General features: G+C 47.9%; 1 protein-coding gene across 1 annotated transcript in view; it reads right to left on the reverse strand.

Annotated features, from left to right (window-relative positions):
• The window catches only part of LOC119461426 (transmembrane protein 135), a 41,450-nt gene extending 23,333 nt beyond the window's left edge, over window positions 1-18,117 (reverse strand). The window contains exons 1-2 of the mRNA XM_037722725.2: window positions 17,397-18,117; window positions 7,126-7,253 (exon numbers count right to left, since the gene is read on the reverse strand). Coding sequence (XP_037578653.1) covers window positions 7,126-7,253; window positions 17,397-17,546 — 278 coding nt within the window. The 5' untranslated portion in view covers window positions 17,547-18,117. The remainder of the gene's footprint in view (window positions 1-7,125; window positions 7,254-17,396) is intronic.
• Between the last annotated feature and the right edge of the window lie 536 nt (window positions 18,118-18,653).

Here is an 18,653-nt window from a genome sequence, read left to right on the forward strand (position 1 = left end):
TTATAATAGCGTGCCATTCAGTTACAGTCCAGAGGAATGTCCGAGGAATGAAAGAATGGCCATGAAAGATACAATAATGCTCCTCTTCATTCTTTCTTTTTTAGCTGTAGTAATTTATAAAGAAGCTGAAGAAGAGAAAATAAGCTACAGCTGTAACAAAGGTACACTTACAGCAGTCACAATACTTGAACAAGGGGAGAAGAAATGCAGATTTAACCAAACTGCACTGACTTCGTAGCTATGACTTCACTGGCTACATCTATGTTCCAGAGGCGACAGCGATCTATGTATGAAGCAAACGCAAGCACGAGCTTCGATATACCGGAGAATGCCGGAATGCCGATATCCCGGATGCGCGGTAACGTAGGGTCACGTGGCGGGGGTCTCCGCGCCTTGCAATCTTCACTGTCAGGCAGGTAATCGCTATACGGTGGAAAACACTGTGCAGGCTATAATCAGTTGCGTGACATTTATTTAACCCCCGCTTCACGAAAGTTTCGCTTCTCAGGTTTCAAGATGTGGTTTGGATCTGCATAATTGTCGGACAATGGTTTTATATGCGCTCTACGATATCCGATGTGCTTTAGTGAGCTTCCCCGCGATGCATTTCTGTAATGCGGTGAGATAATTTAGCATGCGAAAAAAAAATATATATACACCGATAAACGGAGGCCTTAGGAGAGCACCATAGATTACAATAAAGCGGGTGGAGCTGGAACTCCAGGGCAGCCAAGAGGCAGCAGGGAATCGAAGCTGGAACCAGGGCGGTCCCCGTAGATTGGGGCCGCGGTTTCAGCCTATTCCCCGTGGCCCACTTCGTGTCCTGGAGGTTCACCGAAGTATACTAAAAACTTGGTGCCGCAGCTAAACGTCGCCTCCCTTCCCTCCCCCTCCCCCACGGCCTCTCGCGCGTCTGAAGAAGGCGCGTTTGCTCTACATATATGGTGATTGTAAAGGAGAAAAGAGACGCCTACTTCTGCAGCCCTTAAGCGAGCACGGCGCAGAACGCGCGTTTGTTCTCCGCCGCGCGTTCACTCCCCGTGAAAGACGCGCCCCTCGCGCCCTTTCACTCGCACATACAGCGTTCGGCGCGCGGCGACGATTTCATCTCCAAATGACGTCATACGGAACCTCACGGCGACGGCGACGGCGACGGCGACGGCGACGGCGACAGCGACGGCGACGGCGACGGCGACGCCGACGGCAGAAATCTGCTTTTGAGTGTCCATATAATTGCTATCGCAATAAAAAAATCACAGCATATCCACGGGGTGAATGATGATGAGTGGGCGAAGCTCCGGAGGGAATCATCGGATCTCCCGCTTAAGGGGACGCTAGCACAAACGCGTTAGAGACGTGCAGTACTCTCTAGTAAGGGGGAGCGGCCACAGCGTCTTACGCAGCCATTTACACATGCCGGAACGTGCACCGCGTTTGCCGACGCCATCACATGACTGCTGAGAGAGTATACCCCCCGTATTCATAAACGCTCCTCGACTTGAACTTGACTTGCCACCGCCTTGGGCAGCGCGTTCGAAACGCGTTGAAGGTCGCCTATTCCCGGCCACTTCGTGTCTGGAGGTTCACCGAAGTATACTAAAAAAGGGAACGTATAGCTTACACTAAGTACTTACGCAAATTCTCAACTTCCGTCACCAAAATACAGTGTGCACACTTCACCGCGTTATAGAAATGTACTACGGTGAAGCCAATACACGTAGAACGCCTATAGAAAGTTCGATAGTGTTACGGCCGGTCAGCTTAATTTTGCAAATTTCAACATTTGTACTTCGGCGGAGGCATGACGTTGGCGGGAAGCCGGCGAATGATGACGGATCTCCGATGACGTAGCGGAGCTGATTTTAGCCTTGTCCCTAGGCCGGCTCAAAGGAAACAAGGCGAATGAGCGTTGCTCACCAGCCCGTCCATCAAACGTATGTAGGACGCGCGCGCTGCAGACAGCTTTAATTGGCGGCGTTACGAGGAAAACTGAGAACTAGCTTCGGCGCTGGATATTGCGAGACACGCTGGTCAGGAGAGCACGAGACAGGTTACGCCCTGGATAATAATCTCTAAAAGACATGTACTACTTGGGTGTCCTAAAGGTAACATTGGGAAGTCAGACAGACAAAGAACTTTAATGAAGGTCCTGAGAAGCTCCGTTGCCCCCTCTCAGGGAGGCGACGAAGCCGCGGGCCGCACCCACGTCGTGACGGGGAGACCGAGCTCCAGCGCCGCATCGTGGGCTCGGCATAGTAAAAAAAATATGTGATAGTTGTAACGACATTGCAGTTTCACGTGCATCATGTTTCACGTGTACGTGTGCGATATGTATAGCCTGAAATTCGACTGATGACGTCTGTGGGATGCACTCAAAGGACGGGTGACCGAGAACAATCTTCACACATTGCAAGAGATACAGACAGCTAATACCCAGCGCATTGCACAGATAAATCCGGCAATTAAACCCTCCACCGAGTGTTTAACAATATGCAGCGTCGAGTGGAGACCTGTCTTCAAGCCGGTGTTGAAGGGCACCACGCTAATTTTGAAGAAAAATATCGATTAATTTAATTATGAGGTTTTACGTGCCGAAACCACGATCTGATTATGAGGCACGCCGTAGTGGGGGACTCCGGCAATTTGGACCGCCTGGGGTTCTTTAACGTGCACCTAAATCTAAATACACGGGTGTTTTCGCATTTCGCCCCCATCGAAATGCGGCCGCCGTGGCCGGGATTCGACCTCGTGATCAGCAGCCCAACACCATAGCCACAGAGCAACCATGGTGGGTAAATTATATATATATATATATATATATATATATATATATATATATATATATACTGACGTGCTCCTGAAGAACAATACAAGCGTTTTGCATTCTGACCCATTCGAACCAGCGACTTCGTGCATGGCGTTGGCTCAGCGCATCTCGTAGCCTGTGTCACCTCGCTTCACCAGCACGTTTCACCAACATTAGATTACGTCGGAAGCTACGTTGGATACGAATTGCATTTCTCTTCACATTTTTATTTACTCCCGTTTTATGGCTCATGGAACAACATTAAACTGATTCCCGGAAATATATACGTGCTAAAATTTCCCTAACGATTACCATATATTTGCCTTATAAAGTAACGCTTAAACTTTTTCCGTCTGGTAGACCCGAATTTGGAGCCAGTGTGGAGAGTAGACGCTATAATTTGACTTTGCCTGGGGTGGCAAACAATTTTTGAGCGCTGCTGGTGCTCAGGAGCGTACGAAATCATCACCACTGTGCAATAGCAGTCGGCAGCAAAACATCAACACATCTCCCTCTGACCATATAAAACAGCTGCGCAAATGCCTGGGCGGCTGCGATCCTGAATAGAACAAAACGTGGGGTTCATTGCGTGGGTACTGGTAATCCCTTCGCTGAAGGCATGTATAGTTCCTCCTTTCTTTCGTAACGCTTCTGAAGGCGTAACTTTGAAACTGTTGCTACGCTATCACTTCGACAGGAGCTATCCTTTACAGTGACTGCTGCCTATGCTGATGTAGCGATCAGCTGTGTCCATTATGGCACAACAGTGAAAGAAAACATTGTATCGGCGCAGCTTCACAACAACGCAAGTTCGGGACTTGTTACTCTTGTATAAGTGCATTCATGGGTAAGTTGGAATGTCCGATGCTGTTTCTATCTACCTTGTTTTTATTTCCAGGAAAGGTGATTTTGGCGGAATCGTGCGTTTAGAGTTTACAAACGTTTGTAGTCCGACCTCCCACAATTTGATTGCGATGTTTATTCGACACCGCGAGTGACGATAAAGATGCTGACACTTTCGTACCTGATACTTTTTTGTTTTCAAACAGATATAATTACTCCTCTGAGTTAAAGGTATTCTGTTCCTCGCTTTTTGTTCCCCCGCAATCTGATATCCTTTTTTTTTATCCGTGCGCACCAAATTAGAAGGAAAGTACGCTGTTTTGGGGCCCACTGATAAACAATTCAAGTTAATGACAGCAAACGCGCGCCCATAAAATCCTCGTTACCTCGACCGTATACGTGTATGGTTTTCTCCATGTGTTTACCTTCCCCGAAAAAAAAAACACAAGAAAACAAAAGATTTCCTTGCGTCCTTCCGGCGCCCTTGACGCGCAAGAAAACAAAACACAGCAGCAGCAAAACTTCAAAACGGCATAATACATCGGTCTGCCGGCGCACGCCTGGTTTCCTCTTCCCTAGAGGATTGGCTTTAACACACCGCCTTCGATTCGATCGCTCTCTCTCTTCTCTCTCCCTTGCCCTCTTCACGCCACGCCGTAGAATAATCGCACGTGCCCGAGTGGCTGCAGCGTCATGCACCAAGTAAGATCAAGAGGAGAGAGAGAGAGAGAGAGAGATTTGCGGGACTTCCTCGAGTGTATAAGGCACGACCGCGTTTTCGGCTGTACTTAACGGGCACACACTTGCTGCGCACGCGCGTTCGGCCACGTCCAGCAGATCAGTTTTTTTTTTTTCTTCTACTTCCTCATCTGAAAAAAAAAAAAAATATGCCTGCAGCATCGAATTGGCTGTGGTTGATGTGCGCCTCTCGTCGTCGTGAGCAGCCGCGCCTAGCCAGGAAAAAAAAAATGGGGGGAAAGAAAGAAAAAAAAAAATCTCGCAGCTCTTTTCTTATACGCGCGAGACAGCTTTGTGCACTCGATTTGCTGACTACTATAATACATGGCGCATGCCGCGACAGACATGAGGCGGTGTGTGCTGTCTGGCACGTGCTAATGTTGACATTGCCGACAGAGTAGAAGATATATATATATATATATATATATATATATATATATATATATATATATATATATATATATATATGAGCGAAGCGCGCCGTGCAAGTTGGGCATCCAGCGATATCGCCGTCCTTGTATGGCTCGAGGAGGAAAAGAAAAGGAAGAAAATACGGTCGTCTTCGAGGAAAGTGCAAATAACTTCCTCGATGTTGCACAAGTGTGTTTAGTTTCCGAATGCCACAGAGACTGATGAATTAGTGATTATTGTGTCTGTGTTGGCTTTGAAAGGCGCGCGTGGAAGGTATATTTCAGACGTATACGTACTCCTGGGCAAAAATGTAAGATCCATGGATGGCGCGGCAAAGCCTATTTCGTTCTTCGACCATTAATGTAACTTGAAATTGAGGACTTGCCGTCGAAGCTTAGCATTGCGAACTTTTCAGTGTACTCGTCAATTTCAGTTTATCCGTCCGAATTCATTCGCAATCCGTTATTATTATTTTTTTTCTCGGCGAGCTTGTGGTCCGTGAACTTGTGCTCGCGAGTGTATGTAAATTTTCCTCGCGGCGCCTTGCTTCCCGTGGAGGCACATAGATCCGCGCAATGGCCGCAATTTCGGCAGGATATATGTTCCGAGAGATTAGAGGTCATACGCATTTCGGTCACGACCGTAACATTACCACCGAAAGGTGTGAAATTGGACGCGCTCTCGGTCGACGGTCGACCAAAAAATAAGTCGGAAACGTGTTGCAAGCGGCTGTTGCCTCTCTGTAAGCGATGCAAAGTATTTGCGTACTATACCTACAGGTATGTATACTGAACGTGCCAATCCGCATCTACATACACGCACGTCTTGTGAAACACGAATGTGCCGTAAGAATGACGACGTCGCAATATCATTTAACTAATTCATACCGCCTAATTATCCGCTAACAATTCACTAAACACGGCATGATCCTACGACATATACTCTGAAAAATGCGTCGCCTAAGAATCTGTTTTCTTCTATCATCGCTTTGTCTCCAGTCCGCGTCTTTTCACGTCATGAAGCACGCTCGATCAGGCCGCTATAGCTCATGCATGCGACGATCATGATCCCTGTCAGCCATGCGCGACCACGCGGGCATCTCCCTATATTATTTTTTTTTTTCAGTCCATTCGCCCATGAAGCCGCTCAGTTCCCTCCTTCGAAAACCGCCAATGGCGGCTTTCGTATAAAATGACGCGCTTGAGTGCATCGTGACGCAGAAGAGAGGACGACGGATTGCGAAATATTGACGTTCAGGAGACGGAGAACAGGAGGGTGGGGGCATCGGAGGGCCTGTTTAAGCCCTCCAGGCTTCGCGTATGCCATAATTACACATGCCAAGGTTACACCTACGAACCACAACCGCAAAAAGAGAAAACCAAGACACTACCGACTTAAGCGAGCAGAGTTACGTACCCCCCCTGGACTCCCAGATTTACTTTTAGAGAGTCTCACGTGACCTTGACATCTACTACAAGCGATATGGCAGGCACACATCTCACGCAACCCCATAAACTTGCTATTGACGTTTGCCCCCCCCCCGATTTACGCGTCCGGCGCCACCCGCCTCGGATCCTGACCACTAAAACCACCCTCTTATTTGGCTCCGGCGTTTGCGAAGAAGAACGCGATCGAGTGCGCTCCCGGGCGTTTGACGTCACTTTGCGAACCGCGCAAATGGCCCGATCAAAGACCTTCGCGCAGGTCTTCCCCCTTCGTTTTCCGAGTATAGCATCTCGCGTCTATGTCGTATCCGCCGCAATTCCTCGCAGCAGCCGAGCAGGGTCCTCCGATGTATCCCATAGTCACTCTCTTCGCTTCAAGCAAGTGTAACCTACAACGAACTTGATGAAAATGTTAACGAGAGAGCACTCGACTTGAGTTCACGGAGGTTCGATACTCGATCGGTGAGCGAGCGAGCGTGTGCGTAGAAGTGTAGACTGAAAATAATCATGCTTCTGAGAGTACACTGCATTTGAAACAGATCATCTGTCATTTCTGCTTCACAAATACTTTCCTATTCGAAAATAACTTTTTTTTTTTACTTTGTTCTGGTGCCGTCTTTGTTAAAATGCGCAGATTATGTTAAGGAATTAACATTCGAACGAGACCCTTTATTGGCGCCAGAAGAGGTCACGAAAAGCATTGTATAAGCAAGGCTGGCGCTCCTGGGTCGCGTCTGGTCGTTCCGATAGGGACCACAGAAGAGACAACACCATTTTCATGCAAAACTACAAGGGTGCGATGAACTTGCCACGAACAGCATGTTGTCGCGTGCACCAAGAGGGCGGGTAACGTGAGGAGACGTATGTGAAGCAACGGCCTACCTGCAGATGCAGACCAGCGCCAGGTAGAGGAAAAAATTCTGGCTGATGAACATGGAGGAGTCGAAGGTGCTCCGGAGAGTCTGCATGAAGGCACGTCTGCCATGGCGACGAGCCACCAGCTGTCCCACCTGCGAACAGAAAGGAAATCACTCACTGCAGCGTGCAGTGCAAGTCACTCGCGCAAAAAAATCGCAAACGCCTTTTGTACTGCAGCAATTGTGACGGGCCGAAAGGTGCTAAGAGGTGCACACATTGCTCTTAATCAACTTGCCACGCGGGATTACCGTGCAGGTTCGATGTCCAATTGATGATTGATTGATTGATTTGCTTTATCGTCTTAAAACGCTAACAGCTGATTGAGAGACGGCGTAGTGGAAGGCTCCTGCAAAGCATTTTCTAGACAACCGGGGGCTTCTGTACACAAATGTTCTATGCACAAAGTTCCAATTCATTTATTTTGTTTGTTTACTCTTATTTTCGAATCCCACAAGTTGGTCGTTGAATACGGCAGCAGGGTGGGGGACCGGGACTGTTGGCGTTCCGTGGTAATACGAAACGCAGCGCGCTCAACTGATTCAGCCGGCCAAGGTCAACGGTATAGCCGGATGTGGGATACCAATAAGCCTGCTATACAGAACTGCCCGTGCCAGTATACTTATTCGACGACAACATATCGCGCACACTGCACACTGTGAACATAAAAAAAAAGAGCAGTTTCACCAATTTTCGAGACGTCACAAGCCGGCGACTTAATATAACGCTCCGCGAATCCCGAAAAAAAGGAAAGAGAGAAAAGGTCGCGCGATCGAACGATTCGCACCACATACTCGTGTATAGAGGCACGCGACTCTTGTCACGTAGCCAAAAGGAAGTTAGTTCATCCAGCGCCAGTCAAAAGGTTTCGCTTCGAACAGAGAGCTCTGGAAAGATAGAGAGAGAGAGAGAGAGAGAGGAAAAGACCCATTCGACGACTTGCGAGAAACGTCAAAAGTAAGGAACCACAGCTCAAAACGCCTCGCCCGCGGACGAAACGCTCCAAAGCGTATGAGGTGGTCTTGCCCACCCCTCCGTCATCAAAGCGCGCCGTCTCTAAGAAAGAAAAAAAAGAAGTACCAGGGACAGGAAATGAAGAATTAATGAGCGAGCACCGAGATAAGAGAACAGTCTCGTGCGTCAATGCCCACGCACTATACTGTTCACGTGCGTGTTCGCTTCTGCAGGTGTACGTACGGCTTGACTTGTCTCGCTGCTATGGCCAGACGACGCTCACCTGATTTCCTTCTTCCCTTCAATGCTTGCGCTAACGAGAAAAATCTGCTTCGCTTTCTGAATATGCACGATATATTGAGTATCCTCTTGGGTCGCTCATAGTCTCTCTGCTCTATAATTGCCGTTTGCGCAAATGTCTGTAGGATCACGCAGCATTCATTGCGCAACGCTTACGTATGTACGTAAGTAAATACTCTCGTGTTATGCCACTGTAGTTGCTTTTAATGCGATAGCAATTTTACGAACTCTCGAAGCGCATTCACGCCGTCGCCGTGCTGTCGTATAGCCTAACGTAGTGTACACCTTTGAGCAAAAGTATCTACCACAGACTCGCGAAAAAAAGAAAGAAAGAAAGACAATTTATGTGTAATTCAGACGCACAATATGAAATTGACGAGTGCACTGGAAAATTCGTAATGCACCTAGTATTGTGGACTGCTGTTCTCAATTTTACGTTATGCCGGTGTCAGAAGGGACACTTTTGAACGCGATCGAACCCGATCTGAACCACATTTCTCCATCGCGATTGACTCTCTTGCACAGGACGAAGGAGCGAGTCAAACGCGATCGGTAAATTGGATGCGGATCGGGCTCGAATGCAACTTAAAAGGCTCCGTGAGACACCGATATTGTATGCATTCACAGGCGGAGGAGAAAGTCGGCTTTATAACGGAATCCCTGATCCGTATGTATACTTTTGCTCAGGGGAGTACGTGACATGTGCTGCAGTAGTTATATAATTAGCGTTTTCGTATACACGCAGTATATATATTCGCGGATCCCGAGACACTATATACGGCGGGACGGTTCACCAGGATGTCACTGACGCAGTTGACCCTTGGCTCTGCTGCTCACTTCGATAAACGTTTATGGGAACTGCAGTTATGAAGTGGGAAAATGGGCTGAGCGTCACAACCACCACGACCTGTGCCGCCGCTTTCCGAGGCTCACGCCAGATGTGCGCGCCGCTCGAAGCAAGAGGGGTTACCCCGGACTGCTCTGAAGGACACACAGTATGGCCCAAGCTGGGAGAAGATCCAGAACAGTGGGGGCCGGAGTGACGCTTAGCAGATAAGCGTTATAAAGGAGAAAGGCTAAAAGGATAATGGTTAAGAAGGGACAGAAATGTCATACGGTAGATGTATAGCCGAACTTCGTAACCGAGTCGCACCCGGCCCGGAATATACCTTCGTTAAATCCGACATTCGTTATAAGGGTATATGATAATATCGGCGGAACAAAGTTGAAAATTTTATATTTTACTTTTGTATATCCGATAATTAGCTTTATCCGTGTTCGTCTATGGATCTTCAACTGTATCATGACCGGTAGTTATTAGACAAAATAGTAAGTTCAGTGAAAATTTATGCTGCTCTAAAACTATACAATAACGAACACGCCGCGTTTGCCTTTTATTCAATGTAAAGTTATTCGGTTTATGACTGATCCACCGTTCGGTGCTAATTTCAGAGCTGACTCTTGCACGAAACACGCATGCAGTCACTTTCATCCTCACACCAGCAACAAGCGCTAGACGAGCTCGACACGCACACAATAAGTGTTCGATTACAGGAATTACGGAGGTCGAAGATCCCCTGGTGATATACGGCTCCCGTAATACCTATAATCGACAGCGAACAGAACTATATATATATATCCCGTCAGGATATATGGCTCTTGATGTTACCGGTGGCGTATCACTCTACACATCACTTTCTCCGTGGCTTCCATAAACTGTTTCCGCTTCCTGACGTTCGAAGCGCGACCGCCTTAAAGGTTCCGGTACAACCGTGCAAGTGGAAATCTTCTGTAGCACCTGACGCCACTAAAAGGTAGAAGCGAATCTATAAGCTATATTGCGGGACTTATATAAGTGCTTCGTGGTAGGCGAAGAGTTACTAAGCGCAGATCGCCGTTCTTTTACTTACAACGCCACTGAGCGATATTCTACAGAGAATAGATTCGCTTAATTCACCTCGCACTTCGTGAACGTTCTCATCGTTATCTCTTTCATAAAACATCATCCGCGTACTGCAGTTAAGTGCCACTTCCGTGTTACAGAATGGAACGGGTACATCCTGCACGATTTCTGCATTTGTACAGAGTGGTCGACAGTTTGAGGAACACGCGATTGCGAATTTCGCAAAAGTGAACGGCGGGTGGTGACGCTGCCTTTAAACACCTGCACCATCTCACCGTGACGTCATGGATGTTGATAGCGCCTACTCGGGCCTAGTTAGTTTTCTTTTTTTATCTGTAAAGAGAGACTATACATTGTATTTTATAGAACTCGGCAAGCTTCGAGAAAATTTACCACGCCACAACGTCCCACAATAAAGATGTATTTTTGATATCGGTGACGTCACACTGACGTACCGGCGCTGGTGTGTCAGCGAGAAATTCAATGCGAAATATGTCATTTTAAAAAAAAAATTAATCAACCTACAACCGCGAAATTCAACTGTATCATGGCCGGTGGTAATTAGACAATATAGTTCTGTGGATATTATGCTGCTCTAAAGCTACAATACCGAACTATCAAAATCCATGACGTCACGGCGAGATGGCGCAGGTGTTTATAAAGGCAGCGTCACCATACCCGCCGTTCTTTCTTGCGAAATTCGCAATCACGTGTTCCTTTAAAAAGTTTCAAGATAATGCTTTATAAGTTTAAAAAGGTTTAGCCTTCATATTTACTGTACATTAAACAGTCGACCGCATTGTGCCTCCTCCCGCACGTACGCGGAATGCCGCGAACCCTTTTTGAATGGAGTTACATAGCTTATACTGGATGAAACGAATGGAAGACATATGCAAACGACGACTAATTGTTCCGGTGAAACGAATAGTGAGACACTGTATCCTGTTGCACTAAAGTTCTAAAAGTGCAAGTGAGTTGAATGGATCTTTCGTGTCACCATATCCTGACACCGGACTGGAGTATCGGGATGTAAAGCTGAAGCGTGAGCCAGGAAAAAGCGTCATCGCACGTGTGCACGTGACCCTACGCCGCGTACGTCTCCGCATCACAGCCTCGTCTGCTCAGCCCCGAGAGCAGCACACAGGACGTCACGCTAAACGTCAGGTAGACCCGCAGTGACGTCACATATAGCCCACAGGTGCTCCGTAGCGAACCACGCGGCTGGTAAAGTCCACGCCGGAGGGGGGGAGGGGGGGGGGGCTATATAAAGCGGCAACTTTCACTAAAGAACTTTCCGCCGCAGCTAATTAAATGATACTCTAATCAAGAAAAATATATATACCGACGACCATATACGCACATTTTACTGGTCGCAATTCAGATATACACAATCTTTTATTTACTTTCGACAACAGGCGAAGTTCACACGGTCCTTCTTGGCCAACGGGCACTTCCAAGAATTGATCTTGAGAACGCGACGAGAAAGTCCCGCGCTGATTTCGTAATGTGCGAAAGAAAAAGTGGCTTCACGCCGCTTACTTCTTTTGTATGAGCCCCACTTGCGCTGTTGCTATCGTGGAGAAGGTTGTATAATCATTATTTTTGTAGTTTCCGAAATCTATATTACCGTGCAGAAGAACACAGCGGCAAGTCACAGCGCCGCCGAGCTCGATCAGTAGTACTGTACAAGTATTTGCAGCTAAAGCTGCGTTGCGCTGAAAGTTCAAAGGTTCAAGCTGATCTGATAGAAGACTTCAGTGCAGTGTTGAAAGAACCGGCTTTGACAACGTACATTGTAACTGCTCTCATCATTTCTGTAATAGATACCTGCGCGATTCTTCGAAGAGACACAGCTAATGTCTGTATAGCATGCACACATCAAATCGACGAAGCCGTCCCAACTTGATATAGAATTATCCTAGCAAGAAAGGGGACGTAAATGTAGAAGGACCCCATTTGAAAAGGCATCGGTGCAACGTCAATTAAGCGCTCCACCTGGGCCAACCTACATATACAATCTCACTTAACTTTAGGTAACAAAACTATTGATATATAGTGGTAGATTTTTATGGCGCAAGGGCAACTGCGGCCAAAGAGCGCCAAACACAAGGTTGATGGTCGACTCAGGTTGATTGATATAGTCTTAAGAGCCATATGAAATTATGATACTTACGGTAAATATTGCCAGCGCAAACAATAGAATAAAAACGCTAGAGGAAGGGGTCAGACCTTGGATATACCGCCTCGTGGGACCCCTCTACGTTTCAAACATACTGGAACCAGTTGGCCCGCATTTTAGTATCAATTATCGTTACTTCCCGTGAAGTAAAATCTCACTTAGCTACAACTAAGCCCCATTTTGTATAATATCTATAATCTCTCTGTGCGATATTCCAGGTGATATACCATGATAACTGTGACGCACCTTCGTGAGGGCTCTGACTATTTTACGAAAGCGTTGTAGTGCTCCCGTCATGTGTTGCGCAGAGCTAACATCCAATGGCCTGTCATACCACAGTCACGTGCGAAACTCCCCTAAGCAGTCTTTCCCACAGATCTAACTAGCCCTAACTAAGATGGCCGCGTTCTCGCTAGTAGCACTGTTAGAGCTGAGACACGTACGTGTATTGAAAGCTATTGGACAGTGCAGGGAATGGAGGGCGGCGGCAATAATGTCACATAGTTCGCATCTTGATACATTAATTTCGATACTAGCCCCAAGTCCACCATATTGGTTCGGTCAGGTTTGCAGGTTTTGCATTATCCTCCGATTAGGCACGCGGATTTCAGTATAGCCTTTGGTTTCAACAGGTCATCGAAAGCGGGAGACACCGGAATAATTTGGACCACCTGGAGTTCTTTAACGTGCACCTAAATCCAAGTACACAGGTGTTCTCGCATTTCGCCCCCATCGAAATGCGGCTGCCGTGGCCGGGATTCAATCCCGCGACCTCGTGCTTAGCAGCCTAACACCATGCATAGCCACTAAGCAACCATGGCGGGTCACTCCTTGTTCTAATTTGTATCAACCTTAATCATCCGTAATTCACTTAATTTAATACACCTTAATCCAATTTTGGGAGTGGGCCAGGTTGGTATTTTGAGTGTGGGCCACGGCATCCTGCCAACGCCGTGGCTGTTCGTCGTGTGGTTTCGCAGTGCGAGCCGCAGCAGGTCCAGCGGCGGAAACTTGACGTCATCACTTGATCACGTGGGCTTTCTTGCCATCGTATGTTAACGCCGGACGTCGGATTTTTCGTTTCATGGGGCATATAAGGCTTCCGCCTTAAAAGAGGCTGTGGGAATATGCTCGGACTTTCCGCAAACATTTTTATCGTCCTCTCAAAACTCGGATTACATTTCGCTTTAATGCCGATATTAGCATGAGAGCGCACGAGGGGCGATGCGACTGACACGCACGCCCCTGCAGAAATACGGTGTTCATATGACTACACAGCCAGTTGAATTCATGGGATGATGCCTCACATACATGGTTCCAGTTACAGGTGTGATGAGGAATGTTCCTGGTAATACGTACAGGAATGTAGACACCGTTCCAGATCACAGTGGCTATTTCACTGAAACACAATTCCACATATTTATTGTCACGTGAACCTAAGTGAAACGATAATATAGCAGTGTGCATTATTTCACGCTGCATGTTACACCACGAACGCGTAAGGCATGACGTCCAAGTTCAAGGCAGACCGCTGCCATTTGAGGAAACGCCGGGCAGCCAAATCGTATACACGCGACACAAGATGAGCGCGGCTTACGCATTGGAAATCACGGCACGGTCCCGGAATGCGCGAGTGTGCACTGCTATACCACGTATATTCCGTGGGGCCTCCCACGGCCAGGCACCAGGATGCTTCTTCAGGCATGATGGCGCACATGAGCGACCAAGGTCAACAGCCACTTTTGGGTGCGTCTCGATGCGCGCTCTTCCTTCCCACACGCCGGCCATGGTGTGGCGCAGGTGACCCCGTTTTCGTCGAGCTCGCTTCCCGCGGTCATTTGCTTTCTTTTCTTTCTCTTTTTTCCCCTCATTTCTCGTTCCGGTCGCTCATCGGAAGCTGAACGGGAATAGCTTGCGAAGATCATTAGAGATTAGAGCTCTTACTCTCCCCCTCCTGCGCGTGTTTTGACCGGTAAACCTTCTCTCACAGTCACGCTTACTCTAACTATATATATATATATATATATATATATATATATATATATATATATATATATATATATATATATACTTGCGACCGACTGCGAAGTGGGCGGGAGACATCGCGCGACAAAAGAAGACACCCTTACTGAACGAACAGTAACTTTTTATGGATAGGCTTATTAATGGAACCTCTTTCTCGATTTGGCGCAAAGCTTCAATGTCACTTCTTTCTTTTTTTTCGACTGAATAGCTCCGCTAAGTTGTATTTGAGTTGAAGGGACGAAATTGATACACCGCTAGGACCTGGTTCCAAATTGCAGGCGTTTATGTTAACTTAGTTGTTTAACTCGTTCCACAGCTTACCATTGTTCACTATAGCCTCCCCACATTTTTCTTAATTTTTTTAAACTTCTTTGAAGTGCATTACCAGCATTACCGCTTTTTTCAGTTACCAGACTTTTTCTAAACTTCAGTCATCAGCAACACCGAGCAGGATTCTATGCTTCCGCCTTCGCAATGCATTTTGCAATCGCTGACGAAAATGATTGGTTGGTTGATTGATTGATATCATCTCAAGGAATCATGGCAATGAAACATAAGGTAATGAAAGGCTCCAAATTAATTTTGACCACGGTTCTTGGGCATACACCGAAACCCAAGTAAACAAGCGTCCTTGCATTTCTTCCCTATTTAAACGCGACTGGGAATCGAACCGCGACCTCGTGCTCTGCAGCAAAACGACGCCACAGCCACTCAGAGCGGTGGGTCATGCACTTATAGAAACGTACAAAAAAAAAAAAAAGCCTTCTAATAAGGTTCATTGTTTTTGAAAAGCGAATGTAGCCTCCGTTTGAACAATCGCTTTCAGCTGCTTTGAATGACTCCTGTACCCGACAACTTCGAAGGACTTTCGTGATTCCCGAGGAAACACCTGACGCCAGCAGCGACAAGGACAACTGTCGTGGCGCGCGGCACTGACGCGGTATATTAAGCTCAAAAATCGCATGACGCATCCATGAACACACAACCGCTTTCGCAGAGGACGACTTCATGTTTTCAAAAAAAAAAAAAAAAAGTGAATATGCAGGTGGCACACATATGAAAATAAAGAAACAAATGTGTACGTGCCACCGACACGTTGTCCCAATAAGACAATGCCCAGATCTATGTGCAGTTCCTTGCACGCACGCACGCACGCACGCACACACACACACACACACACACACACACACACACACACACACACACACACACACACACACACATTATATATATATATATATATATATATATATATATATATATATAGAATGGAGTCTACGAAAAGGTCCATTTCTCTTTAAGTATCGCATTCGGAGCTTTCAAAAATCGCCCGTCGCTCGTGCTGTTCATAGCCTCGTGACACATGGCTCCTTGATTTCACACACCTAGCACGTAGTAAAGGGGCACGATCTGTGTGTGTGTGTATATATATATATAGAAAAACACCGTTCCGTGCCTCACACTTATACCAGGAAGGCACGAAAAGTGTGCGGTATCGAGCACCGTGTTGCCGCTGCAGGTAAAGTTTCGGTATGTGACAACGTGCGCGCGCCGCGCAATTTAAAGCAACTGTGAAACAAGGACCTTAGCGCTTGTCCACAGAAAACCATCGGGCAAGAGCGCGTTGCCTTTCCGTACAAAAAAAAAAAAAAAAAAAAAAAAAGCAAACGTGTCACGATGGAAGTGATGCGCCGTAACTTTTTGGTGGTTTGCTCGCAAACGCACTCGTACTATATTATCGTGGACTCGTAAGACCTACATGCTTCCGTTTATTTGCCGTAAACATGACAGTTCGGGCCATTATTTCCGGTAAATGTCGACATGCATAGTGACGCCAGTGACGACGCTAATGCAGTGATGAATACGGACATTAATTTCATTTTCTTTGGCCGCAGAACAGCTCAGATTAAAATGTTGCTTTGCTACCGAGTGACAAAACTGCGCACGGCGAATAACTTCACGCAAATGCAAGGCACATCCGGTAGATCTGCGTGATACCGAGACTAAGGCAATGTTACAGAGGTGGTTTGTGTTGTCACTGGCATACGTAATGTCGATGCCGAATCTGGACAACCAGTAAAGCAAAACAGCTGCAGTGATTGTCATCGTTTAGACAGATAGGCGCGCTCAGAACGCATGCGCAGTGGCCCTGTCGGCACCACGATGGCCGCAGTCCTCAGCGTTTTCCCGCTGTACTTTGGTTCAAAGCAACCTTCGAGGGAAGGCCGAGGACAGTGCCATTGCCGAATTTTTACAGTGAACTTTAGGGGGAAGTCGGGGGCGTGTCCACCGAACCCTACTTTTATCAAAAAAATTTTTTTTTAATTCTAACCTCGCTTCTTTTTGATTTCGTGGCGTGAGCGGGTTTTCATGGTATACACATGCAACACGCTTTCAGCCCTGGTTGCTCTAATTTCCCACTGAGGACCACAACGACCGGCGTGCTTTGTGGCAGCGGTGGCGCACAGAAACCCGCGAAATCGGTCTAAGGCTTCGCTCGCCCAGATTACGATGGTGACAGAAGTAAGAAGCACTGTTGCTTTCGTCTTTGGAGCCGCGAAAGTTCAAGGAACAACCCTGCTTGCGGCACATCGGCAGTTCCAAAAACACGCGCGCAATGGCTTCGGCACGTCTGACAGGCCATGGCCGCGGCCGTGGACAGACACTGCGCGCGCCAATTTCGTCTGTTTCGCTCAATAAACCGTGCGACACCCCTAAAGACGCGAGTTCTCTCATGCCAACGAAACAGCTGTGCCAGCGGTCGCACACACTTCGACGTAAAATATTGAAAAAAAAAAAAATCGACAGCCACGGAAGCTGAAGAGGCAAAGGCGTCGTCCACCACACCGACTCGCGACCGCTACCGGCCAAACTCACCAGGTAGAGGACTCCGTACAGCTTGACCGCTCTGGTGAACGTGTTGTACCAGACGTCGAACCAGGCCTGGCTGCAGTGCGGCGTCCACGTGTGTCCGATCTCGTAGCAGTTGTACGGCACCGACGCGCACAGGAACTTACTCAGCGACATAGCTTCGTATTTCGCGGCCTCGCGCCGCTCCCGCTCTTGCCGAGCCTCGCTCGCACCGTTTCCAGTCAGTCACTCAAGTCAGTCGGCGGCGAGGCCCCCAAAACGAAGAGCGCCGAATGCGTCCACCCCTCTCTCCACGCGCCGCGCAATGCAACAAGCAAAATCTTACAGCCTTTCCGCCGCAACTGGCCGCCGGCGCAGAAAGGAGCGCGATGAGCGGCCGGGAAGCACGGCGACCTACTGCCACCGGTGGCTGGCTACACTCTCGCACGCGGCTCTGGGGAAAGACGCACTACCGGCGCCGCCGAGGGGTTCCGCTGAAGCATTCCTTTTCGTGGGGTTTGCCCAGAGCGTCGTGTCGACCGAAAGCCCCGGCTGTTGTGACTGCTCCAACGCGAAACACTCGACGCGACCGATGACTTCTTTCTCCTCGTCTGTTTTGATTGCCTGAGGGGGTATCGCAGCGATCGGAAGGCAAGAAGAAAGCTCGATTCACGAGCCGAACGAGCAACTTTCCGTCAGCACGCGCCCGACGTCGCTTCCAGCTGGCGGGATCGGCTCGTGCGTTGCGCGCGAGTCGCCCTTCCTGCATGAAGTATCGACGACGACGACGACGAGAGAACACCTCACTAGTCATCTATATTCTTAGATTATTAATGACCCATTACGCGAAAATCCGTCGTAGTCGGCGTGACCGAAAGATGGTACCAAAAATGGCCATGCGGGAGGAGTAAAAACACGTCATTAAATGCTCGGCGTGACGTCAAATTTCTCAGGGAGGTTCCTGTAAACAAAGTAAATTAATGGCTTCGAAAAGGGCTTGGTATACTTCGGTCTGTTGGGAATCGAACCCGGGCCTCCGGGATCACGCTTCCCCGACGTCACGGCGGCTCCATGGTTGTGTCTGACTAAAGATGTACCTAGTGCGCGTGCGTCATTGGCACGTAACGGCGCAGCCAATGGGGAGGAGGTGGCGCCACGTCATGAGTGTATAAAATGAACGCGCTCATTCTGTTCCGAGGTCTACAAACGGTATAATGCTTTCCGATTCCCACACGTAAGCATGTCTTAAGTGTCTCTGCCGAATTTTATCATTTTCTTTTTGAA

The sequence above is a fragment of the Dermacentor silvarum genome, chromosome 8, assembly GCF_013339745.2.
Source record: "Dermacentor silvarum isolate Dsil-2018 chromosome 8, BIME_Dsil_1.4, whole genome shotgun sequence".
NCBI lineage: Eukaryota > Metazoa > Arthropoda > Arachnida > Ixodida > Ixodidae > Dermacentor > Dermacentor silvarum.